Source organism: Elgaria multicarinata, chromosome 9 (genome assembly GCF_023053635.1).
Source record: "Elgaria multicarinata webbii isolate HBS135686 ecotype San Diego chromosome 9, rElgMul1.1.pri, whole genome shotgun sequence".
In the NCBI taxonomy this organism is placed as follows: Eukaryota; Metazoa; Chordata; class Lepidosauria; order Squamata; family Anguidae; genus Elgaria; species Elgaria multicarinata.
This window is the reverse complement of record NC_086179.1, coordinates 50,942,096-50,964,877: the sequence shown is the minus strand read 5'-3', so window position 1 is coordinate 50,964,877 and position 22,782 is coordinate 50,942,096. Positions and strand designations below refer to the sequence as shown.

General features: G+C 40.1%; 1 protein-coding gene across 2 annotated transcripts in view; it reads left to right on the top strand.

Moving 5' to 3' along the window:
* The window catches only part of NAV3 (neuron navigator 3), a 277,390-nt gene that overhangs the window by 107,699 nt on the left and 146,909 nt on the right, over positions 1–22,782 (top strand). For both annotated transcript variants that reach the window (XM_063133851.1, XM_063133852.1), the window contains exons 7-8: positions 806–945; positions 8,569–9,592. In XM_063133851.1, coding sequence (XP_062989921.1) covers positions 806–945; positions 8,569–9,592 — 1,164 coding nt within the window. The remainder of the gene's footprint in view (positions 1–805; positions 946–8,568; positions 9,593–22,782) is intronic.

The following is a 22,782-nucleotide window of genomic DNA, read 5'->3' as shown; positions in this document are numbered from 1 at the left end:
TTTTTTAAAATTCTAATCTACATCCAATAATCTGTTAGTAAAAGTATATTGAGTTTCCAACTTTTGTGCATTGCATTGGGGCAATTAATGTCTATAGATAACATTTAAGAAAGCTTAAGATTACATAATAACTAAACCAGAATGTCAGATCAGGCAGTATAGTGTAGGCTTGTATGTATTGCAGGCAATAGCATCTTTATTAATTTTAACTTTGCTACCAAGGATGTTTCAGATGGTGGCAGCAAATACCAACAAGTAGAAATATGCAACCTGAACTGTAGCCTTCTAGGGCAGATATAACTCTTCCATTCAAGAGTTTCAATTTGAAATACTGAATATGTGGATTATACTCCTCATTGAATATTGATTGCAAATGTCTAAGACTCTGGAACAATAGAAGAAATAAATCTCTCACAGTTGAGTACAGTGTATGTTTAAGACATAGTGTCTAGAGTATATTATCCCACTAGGGTTGTTTTACTTTTATACATTTATTAGAAATATATGGAAGTGAAGGATTTGAATAAAAAATATCTTCTTTTTTTGCAGAGTGAATAGAAAATGCAAAGGATCCTTATATGTTTGTCTGTGATCCTACTGTATACAGCATCTTCCCCTCTTTTTGTGCCTGTTAAGATGACACCTTTTGTTGGCAGTGTTGAGTCCAACTAACCATGAATCATATTGTTGTTTATTGTCATTGTGTCCCCCCAAATCATTGTTCTGTGGATTTATACTGAAAAACTACCTGTTTCATGTGAGTTTACAGTGTACAACCAATTTATTCCTGACTGTACTATTCTAGGCTTCCCGGGCCCTCAAGGGTGCCAGCTGCAGGCAGCAGTACCAAAGTCCAGGGAGCCTCAAATTTAAATCGAAGAAGTCAGAGCTTTAATAGCATTGACAAAAACAAGCCTCCACAATATGCAAATGGAAATGAAAAAGGTAAGTGTTTAATCGGTGCTGTTTTACTGAGCATACAAAAAGAAAGGTTCGACCATGATTCAGAGAAAATATGAAAGATGAAAAGTTTAAGTCTGAGATTTAAGTAGAATATAGTAGCTGAGTAAGACTGAAGATTGTAGCAGGCAATGGCTAAAGTTTTGCATTGTGGTTGGATTGGCTATAAAACCTAACCAGCTGTTCTTTTGGTATATTTAAGTCTTGAACAATGAAACACTTATAAAATCAATGATGACTTGGTGTTAAATGTGGCTGGTTCTGAATGTAATAGCTGAATCTTAAAGCATCCTGGAACAAGAATGGAGGTCCATTTTAGGGTGGTCCACATTCTCTCAGGCCTTTCCTTCTCTGCTAAATTGAAACTGGGCTGAATTGGGTTTATATCACTCCAATCACTTCTCTATGTGTGATAGGGAATGAGAGCTTTATCTCTCTTCTGCATTTTGTTTGGGAAATTGACAGTGCTTAATAGGCCTGCTGCACTGGATTGCATTTGAGTAGGCCCTGTATGAACATTGCCCAAGCATGAGTGGCCAGCAGCATTGGAAGGAGATTAGGCACGCCAGATGGTAGGATGTGCTTTCATTCCACTTCCTCGCCATGAATAGAGGAATGATTGAGGTAGTGTTATCTGATCCAGTTTCTAAAAAACTTGCAACCATAATGGTGATATAGATTTTATTTCATTTTTTGAAAAGCTTCTAAGCTGACCTCCCCCAAAGGATGGCATAACCCAAAGTATTGCCCAAGCACATTCCAGCCACACACCTGAAAATCTTAAAGTGTTGCGGAAAGTGGAGTGTGGAAATAACGAGGCAATACAAGTATTTTGGGTTTAAAATTGGGTCACATTTTATTGAAGATAACTGCAGAAGGGTAACCTAAGTGGGCATCTCCTCTACAATGGCTTCCAGCCGTAATTATCTCGGGTGAAACATTCCTGTCCAGAGGGTGGTGTGACTTGTTCCACCACCCCCTGGCTCCTCCTTTTAGGGTGGGAGACCTTCCGATGTCACCCTTCCCCGTGACAGAAGTCTAGGGGTGAGTGAGAAAGGTCTGCCTCAAGGTTAACCCTCATCTCCCCAGCTGGACCACAGGGTTCACAGCTGTTGAGCCTCAGGCATTTACCCATCACTGCTAGGTGCCTTGGAATGCTCACCAGCCCTAACCATGTGGAGATGTCTGCTTCCCTGCCAACCAATGTGACCAAAAACAAAGAACTCCAATCAACCTATTTAATACTCTCTGGCCTTTCTTGCAGTGTGAAGTAGGTGAAAAAACTCATGACCTTAAAAGTAGGTAATGAGTAAAATATTCCTATTTGGCCTCCTAATGACGACCAGCGAACTCAAACTACCTACAGGGAAGGGAGGGAGGGAGCCGCTTTCGAAAAGAAGAGGAGGGGAGGGGGTAAGAATCCCCTTAAATATCTTCTGAATCCCCTCCCCTCCTTAGTGGCACGACGCGAGGCTGTCCAATGGGTGGCCTCCATGCCTCGTATCACCACCCCTATCTGCAATGGCCTCACCACGCCCAGGCTGTGCCGGGCGTGGGTGTAAGGCGTTTGTGTTTTTTTGGGCAGCTGTCCCTGGGAAGGCCCTGGGGAAAGGGCCCTCTAGTGGGCTTACCTGGTGCCAGGGCCCAGATCTAGTCATTTCCCACAATGCCCCTGATGTTGCATTGCTCTCAGGCATTTTAGAAAATTAAAATATCAGCCAGACCCAACTGCCTAGAGCTGTTCAACATGGTAGCCGAAAAACATCATTTTTTAAAAAAAAGAGGGGGGGGGGGGCAAAGCAGATGTCAGCAGTGGGTCTTGTCAGGTGCTGCCCCTTGCAACTGCCTAAGGATGTCATCTATTGATGCTGACCCTGTCTGCACCAACAGAAATTCCAATCTACTGTTTACTCTGTTATGAGTTGAAGAAGGTGTTTGACCTTTTGGCGCAAGCTATTTAAATGAAAACTGTCAACAGTTTGTGTACATTAATTTCCCCTAAGTTTCTCTCATACAAGTATACCCTGGTATTTGAAACTATGGAGGGGACATTCTGGGCTATGGGGAAATCACAGTGAGTAGTCAGCTTAGCAAAGCAAGTTGGTCTTCTGAATCATGAAAGCATGTGGAGAACTGACTGTGGAGAACTGACTCCAATGTGCTATGACTCAGGTCATTTTCAAAGCTTTTTTGAGTGTCAGTATTCAGAAGTCTGTTAATATTCCACTTTCTGGAAGTCTAATGACCACATATCCCTATATTTTGAAGTCAGTGTCATGGGTTCTTTACTTAATTATTTCAATCTGAGTAAGAGTATTTTAGAATAAGTGCAACATGTCCATCACTTGTAGTATAGCATGCCCATTGCCCACGGATATGGGGTGCTGAAGTGACATGACGGTTATCATTTGAAAGTGGAAAACCCGGGTTCAACTCTTTGCTCAGCTGTGAAACTCAGTGGGTAGCCCTTAGCCGGTCAGCCAATTCTCAACAGGGTTGTTGTGAGGCTAAAAGACCTCTGAGGTCTTTGGAAGAATCTATTTATTTATTTTATTTTACATTACTTTTAGGCTGCCTTAGGTTAGAAAGTGGTCTAAAAAGAAGGGCGAGGTTTGAATGTAATAAATATGATAGCTAAAAGCAATAAACACAAGCAAATAATTAGTGACCATGAGGCTTATGATCTCTCTTGTTTCATGCTTGTGGTTGTTTTCAACTTACAGTTGAATGTAAATACTTTTTAAACAGCATCTGTGTGTACTTTGTGATAAATTTTTATCACAAGTCCTGTTTCTAATTACCTTATAGATGAAATGTTGATGAAATAGTTTTCTTACTTTTCTAACTAAACAGACAGAAAAATTTTGAAGAATATTTTAGAAAGAAATGTGTACCAGATTTACCACAAGGTGGGAGTAGATGTCACTGAATGAGCATTTGTGCTCAATATGAGAGAGAGAGAGAGAGAGAGAGAGAGAGAGAGAGAGAGAGAGAGAGAGATCATCTTTAGTTGGGAAATGAGATTATTTTGATCCTGGAGAATTAATTTGGTTGGAGGTTATGCATTTCTACACCAAGATACTTTATATCTTTTCCTGTGGTTCTCCGTCTATGCAGATTAAATCTGTAACATACCTTTGTTTGGAACTATATATGATTTATGATCCAGGTCATAATTAGGAAAGTCTGGTGCTTATGGAGCATTTGTTATTTAGACAATCAAATAACAGCTTTAACATTATGTTTGTTAAACCTACATGCTTACTGCTATGAAGCAATCTTAATACTTCAGAGGCATTTGAATTTTGTTAGGTTAATCAGTTGGATTAAAAAAAAATTACACACTAAAGCACAAACTGGTGGTTCACGGATGTAGATATAACAGGAAAACAACAAAAGGCTTAAAGGAAAACAATATGCTATAATATGCATGGCTATTTATTTATTTATTTATTTATTTATAATGTGATTGTTTCTTCGTACTGCAGGCCATAAGAAAATCTTTAAAATATTTAGGCTCTCACAATACATTTATGAGTTTCCTATTTTCAAAGTATGTTGTATGTGCTGAATAGCTATGCAGTTAAACTTTGTATCAACAGTTTCCCTTAAAAAGGTAGACTGTTAATTGGAAAAATTAACCCCATAACAGCAAGGACATCGTAGGGATAAATTTACAGTAGCTCAGCAAACATTAGGGAGTGGGGAGACTAGCATATCTCTACAGTGAAATTTCATCTGATTTCATTTAATAGCCAATCTGCAGATATGCTCCATAACCAAATCTACGGAGCATTTATATCTGAAAAAGACACCAGATTCTTATTATAAAATCAACCAGAGGCCTGGTCCATAGATGGATGATACTTTCACAAATGAATAGGAAATATTAATTGCTTTTTGATGAAACTAGTAATTGATTTTGCTAAGTTAATGACCAGGTTTGCATGATTAAAACAAGCCACAGTGACTTAACCCAGCCACTGTGGCTTGTTGTGAACTGCAGTGTGTGCCTGGCGCAGTTGACATAAGCACTGCCTGGCTGTGGCTTGTCATGTTGTCTGAACCCATGTGGCATGGCTTGTTGGAGGGTTAACAACTCTTACATAACTAATGCACTGTTGTAGGATTATTTGGGGGTTGCTTCGTGCTCAATCAAGTCATGCCACCTGGGTTCAGACAACACGATAAGCTGCAACTAGCTGGTGACAATGCAAATTGTGCCAGGCATGCACCAGTAAGCACCACAGCTCACAATAAGCCATGGTGGCTTGTTTAAGGCACAGTGGCTTGTTTCGATCTTACAAACCTGCCCAATAAAATTATGTATGAAAATGAAGAGTTATTGGCTGCATTTGGACACAACTATAGCCAAGGTTCTGGAAAATCGTGGCATATTGTTTATGGGTAGAGTGTCCTGCATGCTACTTGATTGTTCGTCCTGCAAGTGGGAGTGGCTAAACAAACCATGGATTCAGGTTAATGGTTTCTTTAGGCTCTCTTACTTGCAGAAGGAACCAAGTAGAAGTGTTTGGGCAGTGTGCATCAGCATGCTGCTAAATTCCAATAAGCCAGGATTCCCTGGAACCCTGCCTCATTGTGACATCCGAACCAAGCCATTTTGTAAGAAGCAGAATAAACCATAATCTGCTTTCAGCTCATTAAAATACTGCTACAAATCCCTTCAGAAACAATTCTTCTTAGATTATTTGATCACGTCCTTAAGGGTTGTTTTTCCATCTGTATGAAATGTTCCATTTTGAACCATTAGCTGCATATATAGGCTTAAGAAAGTATTTTCTTACATATATTTCTCATGTTCTTTGGCATACTGTATAACTGTATAGTATGTATCCTTGCTAGGAATTCATTTTAACCACTGAAAACATGTGATCTGAATAATCACATTATGCACAGTGGTTAAGCAAACAAAACTGGTGGTTTTGTAGAGCTAATCACTCTTAACACCTCATTTTTCTATTCTACACAATATGTTAATATGCAAGTAACATGTTCAGATACATTAGGAAATATGGGCTTAATTTGGAAAGGCTTGTTATAATTGCATATGTTTTTCATATAGCTTGCTTTGCTTTTTCAAAAAAAAATGGTTAGTGTGTTTAAAGTATGTTTAAAAGTGACTATAATGTCTGCATTCCTGCATCTCAAGCATAAGGTTGGAAATAGATGTTAGATTTGGAACTGGGCTCAGGCAACCAAGCTATTTTTTTTACAGACCTTGAAATTACGTTCACATAGAAGTGGCCTTCTCCTGAAGGCTAAACCACACATCATATTAAATATGTAGATTTGTTTTCCATGCTTAATTTTTCTTTTTTAAAACATTATCCTTGCTGGTGGTGGAGGCACGCATCAGGCCTGTTCAGACTACATGCTAAGCCATGGTTAGGCCACTAACCCTTTTGCAGCAAATGCTTAGTGAGCATGTTTAAACTGTGGTTATGTAGGTAGCCACCATGGTTAGGAATGGTTCACATGACACGTTAAGTCATGGTTCACATGCAACGCTAAGCCATAATGTTTAGCTCAAAATGCTTAACCACTGCAGGTCATCTGAACAGGGTCACCATTAAGACCATTTTCATAGCCACCTCCACCTCCGAGGAGTGTCCTAAAATTCAAACAACTGGATTGACCCATATCAATAAACCAGTTCTAGCAGTTTTCACCTCCACAAGGAGCGAGTCTCTTGTCAAGCCCGCCTACCCCAAAAAACCTTGCATTACAATACGGAACAATATATTGTTGCTGGGGAAATGCCTTGCTGTTGTGATGCAGTTAAGCTCAAATGGAACAGGGAGAGGGCAGACATCAGCATCACTGCTAAAAAGTGGCTGTGAGCCCTGACTCCGTGACATGACTGCATGCCAGTGTGGTGGTGCTGGCAGGGGTTTTCAGAGGGAAGGAGCCAGGATGGGGGGAGTCCAGAGCCATCGGGGGTGGGGGGGACCGGTTTTATTTTTTAAAACACCCTCTTTTGTTGGAGCGCACATGCACTCATCTTCTGCAAAAGAAAAAAAAGAAGAAAAGAAAATGGCAGGTGCGACATCCCTCCTTCTTCCCAGGATGTTATGCTCGCATGTGGACAAAGGGGAGGATCTCATGATCAGAATATCATGAGATCCTCCCCCATCCCTCCCCTGGTCTAAACATGCCCCCTGATTTAATGTAATTGCTCCTTTTATTTTATTTATAGAGGTGCCATTAACAAAAAGTGACACCTATTTCAGTTCTTTTATCATCATTGAGATTCAGTCCCATGAATATATGTGTAGGGCAAACCATTGTAAAAAACAACAACAGCAAAAATAACACTCCTTGTGGAAATGGACTTTGCTGCTGTTACGACTGCCACAATAAATGCTAGTAATAATCTTTCATTGTGTATTTGCTTTAGTCATCTTATTTTGGTTTACTTTCCTTATCCCTTATCCAATGAGTATTCCTTGCATAATTTACATTAGATCCTCTTGCAGTTTTTACATACGAAGAGTCCTACCTAGAGCCTTTCCAATATTTTCCTAGGACTGCCAACTGAAATCCTTATTTCTGTAGTAGTGGTGTGGTAGAGCGGCCACCCTGTGAGAAGTTGCACCTGCCGAATGTCATGCGACTATGCTGCAGTTAATTTCACAGGGGTCAATTTCAATACGGTATCGGTGACCTTAACATTACCCAACCAGACAGTTCAATGAGTCTAGCAGTCTTATTTATCCAAGTTGACACACCTCTGATTGGATAGATGTGACAGTGCAGGTGGAAATGGCTGGGGCCAACATGGCAATAGCTAGAGGGATCCTACATGAGGCAAGTGGGGCAGACCCATCCTGCTGTGCTGTCTGTCACTTGCAATCCATTTATATCAAATATATAGGCTTGTGCTGATTGGATGACCAAAATGACCTCTAGAATGTCACATTCAGGATATTGTTTCAGTTCTTGTTCCATCCTTAACATTACCGTTCTCAATTTGGTTCTTTACCATACAAACTTGTTGTACTCAGCTGCTCTGTGGGAGCTGTTACTAACGTAGTGGCACAAACCAAGTTTCTGTGCAAGAACAATATCCTGGTTTGGTTTACAGCAGTCACTGCATGCAATTATAGACTTTTTCTTCAACAGTAGCTCATAGGATAAGGCATTTAATTTCATAAATTCAAGTTTTAAGAAAACCATTAAAATCTTTCGCAGATCCATATTCTTTTTCCCATTTTTCACCAGCCCACTGACACTTCCTTTGTAATTTGAGTGTCTGTTAATATGTGGACAGCTGAAGCTTATTCCAATCAAAAGCTCTTTCAACTGAATATAAAATTACAATTACAGTGTATTATTTATTAGGAACTGGATTTCAGCAATAAAATGATATTTCTATATTCCAGTTTCTCAGAAGTTTGGAGAAGGGAGATTCTGAAGCCATGATGGAAGGGAAAAGCTTACATATATAAATTAGGTCAGCAGGAAGAGGCTTTGGGGAGAGCTCAGTTCTAGTGATGCTTTTGAATGTGCAACTAATTGGGATGACACTTTGTATAAGAGAAGGTTAGAAAGCTCTGCAAATTTAACTTCCTCCCCTTCTTTTTTTAGAATCACCCAAAGGTCCTCACCCATCTGCAGGCATGAATGGAAATGTACAGCATCCCACCAGCACTGGGCAGCAGCCGGTCTCTGCCATCCCCTCTCCAAGTGCCAGCAAGCCTTGGCGCAGCAAATCCATGAATGTCAAACACAGTGCCACCTCTACCATGCTGTCTGTCAAACAGCCTAGTCCTGCAACCTCCCCTACGCCATCTTCAGATAGGTTTAAGCCACCCCTTTCTGAAGGACCAAAAACTCCTTCCTCTGGGCAGAAATCCATGCTAGAGAAATTCAAGCTGGTTAATGCTAGGACTGTTTTGCGAGCCCCTTTGTCATCAAGTTCAGGTCCCAATGACACCGGAAGGGACGATGAAGCCTTTTTGGAATGTGGCGAAATGGACAGCTTCAGTGGTGGGCTCAACAGTGGTGGCTCCACCACCAGCAGCAGCAGCCCTAAAATCTCGCCGAAACTCACCCCTCCAAAAGCTGGAAGCAAAAATCTCAGCAATAAAAAGTCTTTGCTACAGCCAAAGGACAAAGAGGAAAAGAGCAGGGACAAAAATAAAGTTTGCACTGAGAAGACAGGAAAGGAAGAAAAGGACCAGGCCACAGAGACACCTGCAAAAAAGACCTCAAAAATTGCAAGCCTGATCCCAAAGGGGAGCAAGGCTACATCAGCCAAGAAGGAAAGTTTAATACCTTCATCGAGTGGAATACCAAAACCTGGATCAAAAGTCCCAACATCAAAGCAAAATACTTCACCATCATGTTCCGGAAATAAAGAGACCGAGAAACTGAGGAGTACAAAAGGAAACCAGCCACAGCCAACAGCAAAATCCCAAGTTAATGAGAAAGGATACATTCTTCCTGGCCTTCCTTCTTCTGAAGTAAAGGAGTCTAGCACAGCTCTTACCCCTAGTTCATCTGCGGCTGCAACTAGTGGGCAAGCAACAGGAAATAGCATTGTCCAACTTCCTCAGCAACAGCAATACAGCCACCCAAATACAGCTACAGTAGCACCCTTCATTTATAGGTAAGATGAGTTTACTTCTGCTGTCTGATGTACTAGATCTGTAACTAAACATGGAAGGCTGGGTTTGAAAGCCTTATTTCATTTTATTATATTTCATCATGGTTTAAACTGTTTTCAAAACTCTATATGCTTTTAAGAAATAATAAAATATCAAACTGACCACATGAGATATTATCCTGTGAAAGGTTAGCCATAGGGGAATGACAGGGAAAAATCACCACATTGTGATTGGGAGACATTCCCCATACATCTAATAATGATGAATATCAGAAGATCTTTTTTTTTTGTCATGATGTTAAGGGTGTAATAGAATTCTATCCAAAATTAAGCAATTTAGACACCTGTTTACAATAGTGTGAGAGAATTAAAATTGGACTTGGCATTCCTGTAGAAATTAGAGGCGCTGAAGGTTAACTTCAGTGGATCGTGTCCACAGATATAATAAAGCTGAAATGATTGCACAGTTACATTTGCACCTATACAATGCATGTTGTTCCCCAGATGGCCACAGCCCTTTTCCTGACCATTGTTCATTTGGAGATTTCTCAGCTTTTTGTGAACCCCCCCCCTCGCTCCCATGTTAGGAGGTTGAATGTCTCTCCGAAGGCTTATCTACTGGCAGTAAGAGCTTTATGCTAAAATGTGCTGGGTGGGTGGGTTAGTCCATCCCTTTTGCCTTCAGCCCCACCCACCACTGGAATGCAGCCCCTGAGAACTTCTCTGAAAGTGGTTCAACACCTCTGGATTAAGGGAATGAGAACCACAGTTTATTTATTTATTGCATTTATATACCGCTCCCATAGCCAGGGCTCTCTGGGCGGTTTACAGAAATTCTAAAATTAAGATAAAAATGAGTATACAAAATTTAAAATTCTAAAACACAGAACATACACACATAAAGCATTAAAAACCGTTAAAAAAAACCCTAAACATGTGGGTGATTAAGATACGCTGCCATATGCCTGGGCAAAGAGGAAAGTCTTAACCTGGTGCCGGAAAGATAGCAGCGTTGGTGCCAGGTGACCCTCATCAGGAAGATCATTCCACAGTCTGGGGGCCACCACCGAAAAGGCCCTGTCCCTCGTTGCCACACTCCGAGCCTCTCTCGGAGTAGGCACCCGGAGGAGGACCTTAGATGTTGAACGTAGTGACCGGGTATATTCACGTCGGGAGAGGCGTTCCATCAGGTATTGTGGTCCCAAGCCATGTAAGGCTTTATAGGTCAAAACCAGCACCTTGAATTGGGCTGCCAGTGCAAGCGGACCAGAGCAGGTGTTATATGGTTGAAACTTCTGGTTCCCGAAATCAATCTGGCCGCTGCATTTTGCATGAGCTGCAGCTTCCGAACCGTCTTCAAAGGCAGCCCTATGTAGAGTGCATTGCAGTAATCTAACTTGGAGGTTACCAGAGCATGGACAACTGAAGCCAGGTTATCCCTGTCTAGATAGGGGTGTAGCTGGGCCACCAACCGGAGTTTGTAGAAGGCACTCCGTGCCACTGAGGTCACCTGAGCCTCAAGTGACAATGATGGATCTAAAAGAACCCCCAAGCTATGAACCTGCTCCTTCAGGGTGAGTGCAATCCCATCCAGAACTGGTAGAACACCCCCCATCCTGTCAGCGGAATCACCTACTAACAGCATCTCAGTCTTATCTGGATTGAGTTTCAGTTTATTAGCCCTCATCCAGTCCATTGTCGCAGCTATAAAATAGTTTTTCTAGGCAATTGTACAACATAACTATATTTTATTAATTTCCATTTATATTCAATTATTAGAAAAAATAGTAATCAAACATTAACAGAACACCTATTAAAGTAACCCTCTATTATTATTTTAGATTAATTTTAAGTACTCTTAAGTATTCCAACCAATTTAGTATGAGCCCTGATATAAAACACAGATATGAATCTTTTTTGTACGTTACAAATGGGGGTTCAGTAAGTAAACACAGAGACAACATTTTAGAGCTTACTAGTTTCTTCTGTGCCACTTACATGTTAGAAGGACTTCTTTAGGACTAGTGTTGCTTTGATTTAATGTGAGAGCTTCTTCATTGTGAAACCGATGATTCAACCATGGGAATTTATCAGACTTCTTCCCCCCAGTCCCCTTTTTTTTGTACCAGATCTATTTTTTCTGCCATGAGAAACAGTAACAATAAATTCCTTTATATGGAGAGAATATTGTGGTCATTTACTGAACTGTGCAGTACAGAATTTTGACTGTTTAGAATCTGATGACTGTGTATTTATTTTTAAGATTTCACATACTTGTTGCCTAAGGCTACAGTCCTATGCACACTTATCTCAGAGGAAGTGGCACTTTCTTCTGAGTAAATATCTATAGGATTGGACTGAAAAGGTAAATGCTTGGGTAGCCAGTTGGACGTTATGTTAAAACCAGAGATAATGGTTTAAAACAAAGTCTGGTCACTTTCACAACAATCCAGTTTCAAACCCTGGTTTGTTTTGCTAGTTTGTTTATGTAACCAGAGTTTCTTTTAATCCACAGTTCTCTTAATCCACAAGGTAACGACAAGCCAACTTTTGTGGAAAGGGAAATGAAACTCTGCGGTTGTCCACCCCATAGCCACATGGGGGAAGGTGTGGGCAGTAAACAACCCAAGGCTTTGCTCAGGTTCCTTCCAGCTAGTGTATATAGTGCTAAATCCTTGATAAGCATTAAGCGTCAACCAGGCCAGTGTCTTTAACATGCTCGCTATGGAGCAACTGCTAGATGAACACTGACTCAGAGCAGAAAGCAGTTTATCTGTCCTCCATATATTTTTGTTCTTTTTTAGGCACTGTCTCTGTGTCTCTTCTGTCTCAGAAAATTCCCAACCACCCTTAAAATCTCCTTAAAAACTCTCACCTAAAAGCTCCTCACTGAACTTTGTGTTCTAGTCATCCCGGAGAGAGCTACATTTCATAACAGTGCTTCTCAAACTATGATTCTGGATATGTTTGTGGGGCCACAACCTTATAGAGGATCCCTAGATTATCTCACAATGGGTCAGCCAATTAGGAGCTTTTTATCCATTTTCAGAGTCTTCCCCCTGCCCTGTCTTTTACTGGGACAACAACAGCCCCTGTGATGCTTAAATTCTATTCCAATACATACAGCCTATATTACACCAACGATAGTATCCTATTGCGCCCATGTGTTCATAGGACCGATCACTTGCATAACAGGGCTTTTGCAATTCTAAAAATAACCTGAAATGAGAAAAAATGCTCATTTTTGGAATAGGGCAGATCAACAGAACTTGCAGAAGGGAGCTCCACTGTCCTGTCCCGATCCTGAAATAAATATATAGAATTGTGGGCCTGTAAAACAGCACTTCTCAAAGGTTTTGTAATGGAACTACTTTAAACTTACTCAGCCATTCATAACCCTCTTCTAATCTAATTTCACATTTTGAGTCCTACTTTCCCTTTAAAACAGAAAACTCAAGAATATCACAAAACTACTTAATAGGAAACAAGTTCCTGCTCATTTCTGGGATTATTTTTAGAAGCACAAAATGCTGTTGTGCAAATAGTGGGTTCTACAATAGAAACCGCGAAGGCAAAGCAGCTCCATTGGATACCGCCCCAAAATTAAATTCAAAATAAATATCAACTTGTTCCCTATTAACTAGTTATGTGATATTCTTGAGCTTTCTGTTTTAAAGGGAAAGTAGGACTCAAAATGTGGAATTAGATTAGAGGAGGTTTATGAATGGTTGAGTAAGTTTAAAGTAGTTCCACTACGAAACCTTTGAGAAGTGCTGTTTTACAGGCCCACAATTCATATATTTATTTTCAAAATGATTTGAGTGCTATAGAAATTATTTTTTTACCCCATCCCATAACAGGTTGAGCCCCCATGGGTAAGGGTGGGTTTAAATAAATATTGTGAATTATGGGACTATTAAGTTAAGTCTTAATATTGCCATATAATAAAGTTTTTGAAATAGCTGTTTGATATATTTAGTATTGGCTTTGGGGTAAATTAAATTTAAATTTAAAAAGAATAAATGGAACTCAGTGAAGAATATATTATTAAGTGAGCTAGTTGGGCCAGTTTTGTTAGCAACTAGTACTGGAGATAAAATTTAGTTGAAGATTATAAAGGGTTAGAGGAAATGCTGAGGGAATATATATCTTTATGCAAAACCAAACCATAGTTTCAAAAGCATGGTTGGTGAAAGATAAAGTTCTTAAACAAATTTTCAAGAAAATGCTTTTAAGAATAGACATCAGAGTTTGAAACAGCAGAATTTATGATTTAATGCAGATTTTTTGAGATTATTCAGTATAAAATAAATGCATGGCAAAGTGTACATTAAAATATTTTAAAAACTGTTGGCTGAAAATCTTATAGTATAGTCTTAGAGTACTATAGGCATAGCTTACAATATTTGTGCATTAAGCTGGAATGCATAGGTTTCCTTTGTGTTTGTGTGCAGGAGAATCAGACATAATACTAAGCTGTTGCAAACTTATGACATTCCAGCCATCTTCCAAACAAACTAGGAAGAAACAGCTAGCCACAGTTCTTACAAAACAATAAGAACAATCTGGCAGCCTTGGATTTTAATTTTGGAAGTAGGCATTTCAAAATAGTAGATGCTCTCTAGCTTCACATCAGGGACTGGGGCATTATTTCAACTTTCATGGTCAACTAGGAGAAAATGTCCATCTTAAGTAGTCCGTGGTCTTTATTCACTCAACTCCCTGCCTTTAGTCAGTTGGTCAGTGCTGTCATGTGATGTACCCTTTGAGCAGCCATGGTCCACTTCAGATGGCAGCTCTGCAGGATGGCTGGGAAAGCTATCAGTCTTCTGGTTCAGATGTTGATTTCTGTCTTCCATGAGAAGAGTAAGGAATAAATAAGTGAGCTTAGCTCAGATTGCTTGTGATAGAAGTAGTAGAGGAGAGTAACAGGCAATATCATCTAGGGATGCTTGAGAAATTTGAACTGAACTGGGCAAACTGACCTGATCTGCTCCTCATGAGTTCATGTGCAGGTCAGAACATAGTGATACCTTGGATTTCGCGCTTCTCAAAATTTGGCAGTTCAGTTCTTGACTCAAAAATGTTTTTAAAAATACATCTTTTAGCATAAAATACATTTAAATTGTGTGCTTTGAGAGGAAAAATATATTTAGAGATTCATATTTAAATATGGATTTTTGTGCTTTTTTTTTTTTTTTTAAAAAAAAATCAGATTAATGTGGAAACAGGATACAATGAAATGGATTTAGGAATGAACACATGAGAATATAATTTGGACCAGAAATAGACTGAATATCATTTCGATCAGAAATCTGTCCATCCCTAATGTTATCCCTTTCATTTTCTCTTTGTTGTGGTGCATTAAGAAACCAAACTTGCCAACAGACATATATGAGCATTTTCCTGCATCACTGTTTTTTCTCAGTTTAGTTTTCTTCAAGCAAAAGTTAAAGGTAAGTATTTTGCAGTTAGATCTTGCATAAAAATGTAAACTCACAAGGCTGAAGTCTTATTTCAAGCTTTTTAAGATTCCAACTCCCAATTATCATAGAATTTATTCAAGATGAAGAACTGTCTCTGTCAGCAAGAACTTAACTTGTAAATTCCATGCTGAATGCAGCTATGCAATAATTCATTGACCGGTCACAGGTTTTGAAATAGTTGGCAATGGTTTACACTTTGCAGGGACATATAAAAAAACCCAGTGGGATATATCTATGTCTCTTAGAATATATAAAGAAATGTGTTTGTATTTCGTTGACATATTTTTACCCTGAGCTTCCTCCAAGGGGCTCAGTATGGCTTATCTCTCATTGTGTTGTCTTTTGATGAATTAGTCAATTAGTCTGGAGGATAATTGACTATAGCCACTTAGCCACCTAGGCTCATTGCTGATTAGGATTTTTTATCTGGGACTTCCATACCTAAACCAACATTTAAGTTATTGTACTACACTTTTTAAAAATGCACAAGGTCTACAATATGTCCATTCACTGCTAAAATAACATTAGAGCACACTGAAAAATCAAAGCATGATTACTGCTAGGACAAGGGCTGCATTCGGACAACACAGTAGTCAACAGTGGGTTAACAGTCAACTCCACAGTTGATTATTGAGGGTGTAATCCACACATGACATGACTATAATCAACTGAGGTTCTCCCCCGCTCAGTCCTCCTGCTGGAATCCCATCAGCCATTGTGAGTTTTGCCAGCTGGACTAGAGTGGCAGCCACTGCTTTGGTCATCCTTGCCAGGAAACTCTGTAGTCGCCGGAAATAACCAACTGTGTGTGACGAAATAGCCAACGCCCCCTGACACATGACATGGTAACCAAAAGTTGTTCAAATAATCAATTCTGCACAGCATTAGTTATTTGTGTTAGTTATTTTGGCTGAATAATCAACGTTGATATGAAAAGTCCTGACATATGACACAATAACCCACCATTGACTATTTAACCCACCTTTGGTTATCATGTTGTCTGCACCCAATTAATATGTATGCTTTTCCCTTTCACAATTTTACAACCAAGATTTTCTCTCCCCCCCCCCCCTTAGATAAAGATGAAACTCAGTTTTATATAATAACTATTGGAGGTTTTCGAGCTATGGAAATACCATTCCCTGACTTCAGGACATCTTTCCAAGCTCTTTCTAGATTCTAACGCAGTTTGCACATATAAGGCTGAAAATTACCTTTGAGCTGCTCTTGTGCTATTTATGTGAATGTGTGATCATTGCTAATGCAGAAGAGAAGAATTTGTAATTCAAATGAGCTGTGTGATTGATGTAGATTTTACATTTGCATTACAAATGATTTAAGCAAAACTGCTTGAAGATTTCATATACAAAAACACCCTTAGCCTAGGCTTGTAAAGAGATACTCAAGTGGTATGTGGCAAGTAAAAATGCTTCTAGCTGTCCAGACAGGTCATTTACAGCTTTCTTAAGTGGGAAAGAGTAGGTTCATCTCCCTTTCAGTTTTCATTTTGATATGCCACAAATCATTAAGTTAGGGCAGGTGGTCTAGTATACACGTTTTTGTGCTAGTACTGTTTGTGGACTTAATTCCAAGGCTTTGTCTAAGAAACCTGGATAACGACAACAACAACAACAACAATATAAATCTGTCACCTGAATTTAAATTAGCAGGAAATGCATGTTCATGTAGCTTAAAGGCAATGGCTTGATTGACTGATACTGACATGGCAAAATATTGGGGGTGTTCAGATGATCATGGGGGTAAAGGAAGCCATCGAGGTTTCCCCCCCCCCCGCTGCCCTTGTGTGTGCCATGAGTGTGCCTGTGGTTTGCATAACTACCCATGTTGCAGCGTAGACAACACACTAACTTGTGCTGCAACGCAGATAATAATGCAAACAACGGGCATGCGTGTGACACACATAAGGTGCAAGGAGAAGCCACAATGGCTTCTTTTATCTCTGGTATTGTCTGAACCCGGATACTGTGTCAGTTCAAGCCAATATGCTTTCTATCACCTCTTCCTTTATCAGCTTGCATGACTTATACTCTTGGATCAAGCTGTTGCAGCAAACTGCATTGAAAGGAAGTCTTTATGCTCTTTATTTTTTCATTTATATTCCCTTATTGCTCAGTGAGCTGTGTAAGTGCTAGAAAGACAGAGGGAGTGGTTTGAATTCTGCTTCATTGATAGGTGCCTAATCTTCTAATTCTGTCCACCCCACAAGTATTCTTATTCCCCTTTCCAGTCAAGATCTGTCTCCTAGAACTTTGGGCATACCCTTGGCATACAGCGTTTAGAATGCTAAGCTTCCTGCAAGCTGTTTTATCCTTAAAATGGCAAATCAGAGGCATGAAGACACCAATAAACAGTTTATGTCACTTACGTTTATTGTTAGAAATTAAAGTGGCACCATCCCACGTCCTGCCAATCAAAGTTAGCACTAAGATTCACAACAAAATAGTCCAAAGTCTTTGAGCCGGATTTCATTGGATGTGTTTTGGGGGTTAAAGCAGGATAGCTGAAGCAGTACATCTTTCTAATAATATGTCTGATTTGAGCTACAACAGGTAGAGAGAATTTTTTAAAATAAAAAGAAAGAACAGAGGCAGACTATTTTTTATTATTTGGCTAATTTCTTAGTTCTTTGTTTAAAAGAGTGATTCTGGTATTCATTGTTTTTTCTAATATACTGCACTGTTTTTTTTGTGATTAAACGCTAATCCTAAAATCAAATAATCCATAAAAGCCATCCAAGGCAGCTGAAGCAGTGAAACCTGTCAAAACCTATAAGGCATATTAATAGCACAGCTTTCGGAATGTCAGAGGATAGCAAATCTTTGATATTTGTGGGAAAGGTTGTTCAGACACAGAATAATGGTTCTTAACAACTGTAGTACAATGGCCTAGTTTCTGCTCTCAGCTAGGGCAGCCTCATTTAGCAAGAATAATTATTGAGTTATAGGGGTTAATTGAGGGCAGACTGTAGATCACAAGCCAAGATGATAATATATCTGAAGATAGTTTATCCTCCTATATAACTTAGGTTAATGTAGCCAGTCAATTGGCGAAATTAGCATTTGATTTGGATGGAACAACTGGTTTAAAAAGAAAATATGCTTGAGGAACACAGAGGCTACATTTTGGTACTCTGTATGATCAGAAGAGTTTGGAGCCAGACTCTCATGAGAAGTCACTGTAATCTCTCCCCTCTCCCTTCCCAGCAGGCTATCTCTGAACTCAAAATGCCACTTGTTCTGAATGTATTGCATCTCAAAAGGCCTGTCCCTTTAAGGTGGGGGTGCATAACCTTTTCAGTAGAGCTGCACATCAATGGCCTCATTATTCTGCCTCATTTTCAGGATGCTTTATAATTTATTTTGTATTTCTTATCATGGTATATTTGAGCACATCTAATCATTGTGAGGTGGCTGAGGGTCCTGCACTTGCATTTTCCTTCCATTACACATCTCTCCACCCCTCTGCAGTATCCCAGGCTGCCTGTGCTTCCTGACCTGAAAGAGGCTCATGGGAGGAATTGAGTAGGCAGCTACGATAGGGTGACCATATGAAAAGGAGGACAGGGCTCCTGTATCTTTAACAGTTGTATTGAAAAGTGAATTTCAGCAGGTGTCATTTGTATATATGGAGAACCTGGTGGAATTTCCTCTTCATCACCACAGTTAAAGCTGCAGGTGCCCTGCCCTCTTTTAAATCTGGTCACAGTATAGCTGCAGTATAGCTCCTGCAGCTTTAACAGTGGTGATGAAGAGGAAATTTCCCCAGGTTCCCCATATATACAAATGACACCTGCTGAAATTTCCTTCTCAATACAACTGCTAAAGATACAAGATCCCTGTCCTCCTTTTCATATGGTCACCCTAAGCAGCTATGACAGCTTGCCAACTCTCTTTGGGGAGCTAGGGTGATATTGTAGTGGCATGTGAGGGTTAGGGTTGTTTGGTCCACTCAGTCAGTCTGGACTGGCTCCCCAGGGCCTCAGTAGAGCCTAGACAGACTGCGATAGCACACCAATTGTCTTTGAGTGGCTGTGATGTCTTGTGGCACCTGTGGCTTACTGATAAGACTTAGGTTAGGGTTTATGTTGAGGAGGCTCTCCAGGCAAGAACTAGGGCCTCAGTAGAGGCTTGCTGGGCTAGACTGAGTGGGCTGCCAGAATGGCTTGCCTATTTACTTTTAGTAGCTGGCAGTAAGTGGCACATGAGCAGCAAGGTTAAGCCTTAGCTTAGGATTAGGCTTCAGGTTGTTCACCAGTGTTTTAAGGGCTGAACTAGACGTCACACAGGGGACTGTGGTTAAGTTCTCCTGCTTTTGCTTAAATTAATAGGAGCTGGCTGCAGGCTGCATGCCAGGTTTGAGGAGGCCTGGCATGTTACTCCCAGGAGGCAATTTCTCTCTAGGTTAGCACAAGGCATGAAAAAGCAGCAGCAAGAGACTTCTGCAGCCACATGTCTGACCTGAGCATGCAGCAGCAAGGAATTCAATGAGAGCTGATCTGTGAGAAGATTGTGTCAGCAGTTGCAGATGGGTCTGTTTCCTCAGTGGCTACAGCTGGATCTTTCTCCTCCTGAGCTGACTCTGGCTACCAAGTAGACCCTTCCTTCTCAGTTAAACTCTGAGGAATGGGGTCTTCTGTCAGTCAGGTGGGCATTCTGACAATGACTCTGTGTGTCCTGCTTGGTTTGTTGTTGCTGGTGCTCTAGTGAGTTATGGGATGAGGGAGGAGAGTCAGGATGGGACTCACAAGCCATTTTTGTCATAATGCTAAGCCATGGTTTTTAGGCTTAGAATGAGCTGCAGAGAGCATCAAGCTTGCACTCTCCTGTGGCTTCTGTGGGGAGTGGCGGCAGTGCTTCCCTTTTTGAATAAAATAGTGTCCTGCTATATATAGACTCAGTAAACTGTAGTTTATTCTAATTGTGGTTAGTTAATAAACTAGAATCTGAAACTAAATTTTGATACTCATTTGTTTGTCTGGCAAGGGAATGTTTGCCCTGTCCTGGATGGGATTCCCTAAAGGATTGGGTCCATAGTTTGGGGTTGCTCTTCGATCCAGAACTGTCACTTGAGGCACAGGTGAACTCAGTGGCAAAGAGCACCTTTTATCAGCTTAGGCTGATATACCAACTGCGCCCTTATCTGGACAGAGATAGCCTGGCTACAGTTATCCATGCCCTGATAACCTCTCGTTTGGATTACTGCAATGCGTCATACGTGGGCCTGCCTTTGAAAACGGTCCGGAAACTTCAACTGGTACAAAACAGGGCAGCATGGTTACTAACAGGGACTGGCCAACGAGACCACATTACGTCAGTCCTTTTCCAGCTTCATTGGCTGCCAGTCCAGGTCCGGGCCTGATTTAAAGTGCTGGTATTGGCACTGTAAATAAATTTTTGTAAATATTTCGTTTTGAAGATTGCCTGGTCCTACCTTTGCCTTTGGCTTCTTTTTACTCTATTAACATTTAAAGCCCTAAACGGCTTGGGGCCAGGCTATCTGAAGGAACGCCTCCTCCCGTATGTACCTGCCCGGACCCTAAGGTCATCCTCAGGGGTCCTTCTCCGCGAATCCCTGCCAAAGGAAGTGAGGCAGGTGGCTACCAGGAGGAGGGCCTTCTCTGCTGTGGCACCCTGGCTGTGGAATGAGCTCCCTAAGCAGGTTCGCTTGGCACCTACATTATATGCTTTTAGACGCCAGGTGATGACCTTTTTATTCTCCCAGCATTTTAACAGTCTATAAATAAATTTTAACTTGGTGTTTTAAATTTGTAATTTTGCATTGCTGCTGTTTTTATCTGGTTGAGGTTTTATATTGTATTTTATTTTATAGTTTTATACTGTTGTTTTATACTTTGAATGTTTTTAATTTTTGTGAACCGCCCAGAGAGCTCCAGCTATTGGGCGGTATAGAAATGTAATAAATAAATAAATAAATAAATTGCCAGTTTCCCCAAATTCAGTTTTAATAGAATACACAAATTATTCAAAACTGATGGTGGAAGTTTTCATCCTCCTTCTCTCACATGTGAGGGATGTGAAGAGGAGAGGGTGAAGCATGTAAGCCAATATTCCCCCACCCCTCAGGCTCATTCTCCTAACACTAAACCATCATTTAGTGTTATGTATGAACCAAGCCATTTGCCTCAGAAGTTTAGATCATGCCTGGCACATCCCTGATTTAATGGAAATTTAAAATGGCAGGCACCAAAGTCAAGCACAGCAGAAAATGACTCTTCTGCCTTCACTATTTACCAGGAACTTAAAAAATAAAACCCAAACACCATATATTTTACAAGATGTCAGTTTCTGTTTATGATGCCTTTAAAACATTTTTAAAGTATTATCAGGATCATGCATTCTGCTCAGAGATGTGCTTCCTCATCCATTACAGCATGCTTTTGAATAAACCCATTAGATAAGTAACTTTGAAGTAGTAAACATAGCAAAATAACTGACAGGTTGTTATTTCGTAAAAGACATGCTTTTAGAAAAGCATCCCAAGGTGTCCTCTATTTTATTGGGATCTGAAAAGAACCAGTCATTCAGTGAATAAGCTAGGTCTGTGAAAGAGACTAACTGTAATCTTTCAGTTTGCAAAAATAGCCAATATTAATGCATCTAGTCTCTCAGAAATCTGTAATTATTATTTATTATTATAAGTAACTTCCAAGGAATAATGAAAACAGCTTTGCATTGTATTGCCTGTCTCATAGAGCTCTAATTTCTTGCTCTTCCCCTTTAAATAAATGTATCAAGACTGGGTTATCAATTAAACAATTGTGTACATTAGTAGCAAAACTCAAGACACTAATGCATACTATAGCTACATGGCGAGATCCTGTATAATTCAATGAAATCATTAAACTTTTATTTATATATTGCGTTCCATTTTTATGTATGTTGTGATAGCTAACTAAAGTCCCATTGTCAAAAATGGAATTTAAGTTCAACTGGCTTTCTACATATTGTGGCCCAAAATATGTTTTGTTCCGCTCTAAATTGGGATAGCTCATATCCCAGCCTCGGGATAGCTCATATCCTGGGATAGCTCGTATCCCCTCTCTGCCCCCTGGAATGCCTCCTCTACCACCTCTCTAAGGTTGCTTTTTCTACCTTGGCAGACAGTCAGAGTGGTTCTTTCTGAGGGAGCAGGGAGAGCGGATTACAGGCTCTGAGGTTGAAGCAGCATCCTCAGCCTCAGGTCTGGGAATCCAAAGTATCCTTTGGCATCCCAGATCCTGTCTAGGAGGCATATAATTGCTCTCTTAGGGTGCAATCCTATGTATGTTTAGACAGAAAAAAGTCCTACAACTCCCTGGGGAATGCTGGGAGTTGTAGGCCTTTTTTCTGTTTAAACATGCACCCATAGTTACTTAACCGGTGGATTAATTTACTCATTCCCTTCCCACTCATTTCTCACCTTGTAGAGAAAGTTTGTTAGAGACATTTAGTCTTGACACCTTGTCTTGTTATATTTAGTAAAAAGATGTCTTAGTGGTAAATGTCTCTCCCTTGCACCATATGGATATAATCTTGTTTCTCTTTAGAGCTTAGCACTCTGTTCTTGTGTAAAAAGACATGCTAATGATATTTTCAGAATCTGGCTTTTGATGAATTACATACTACTCTATTATACATTGAATTAGCTTTTACCACTGCTATGGGTGTTACAGATGTCATAGTCTGT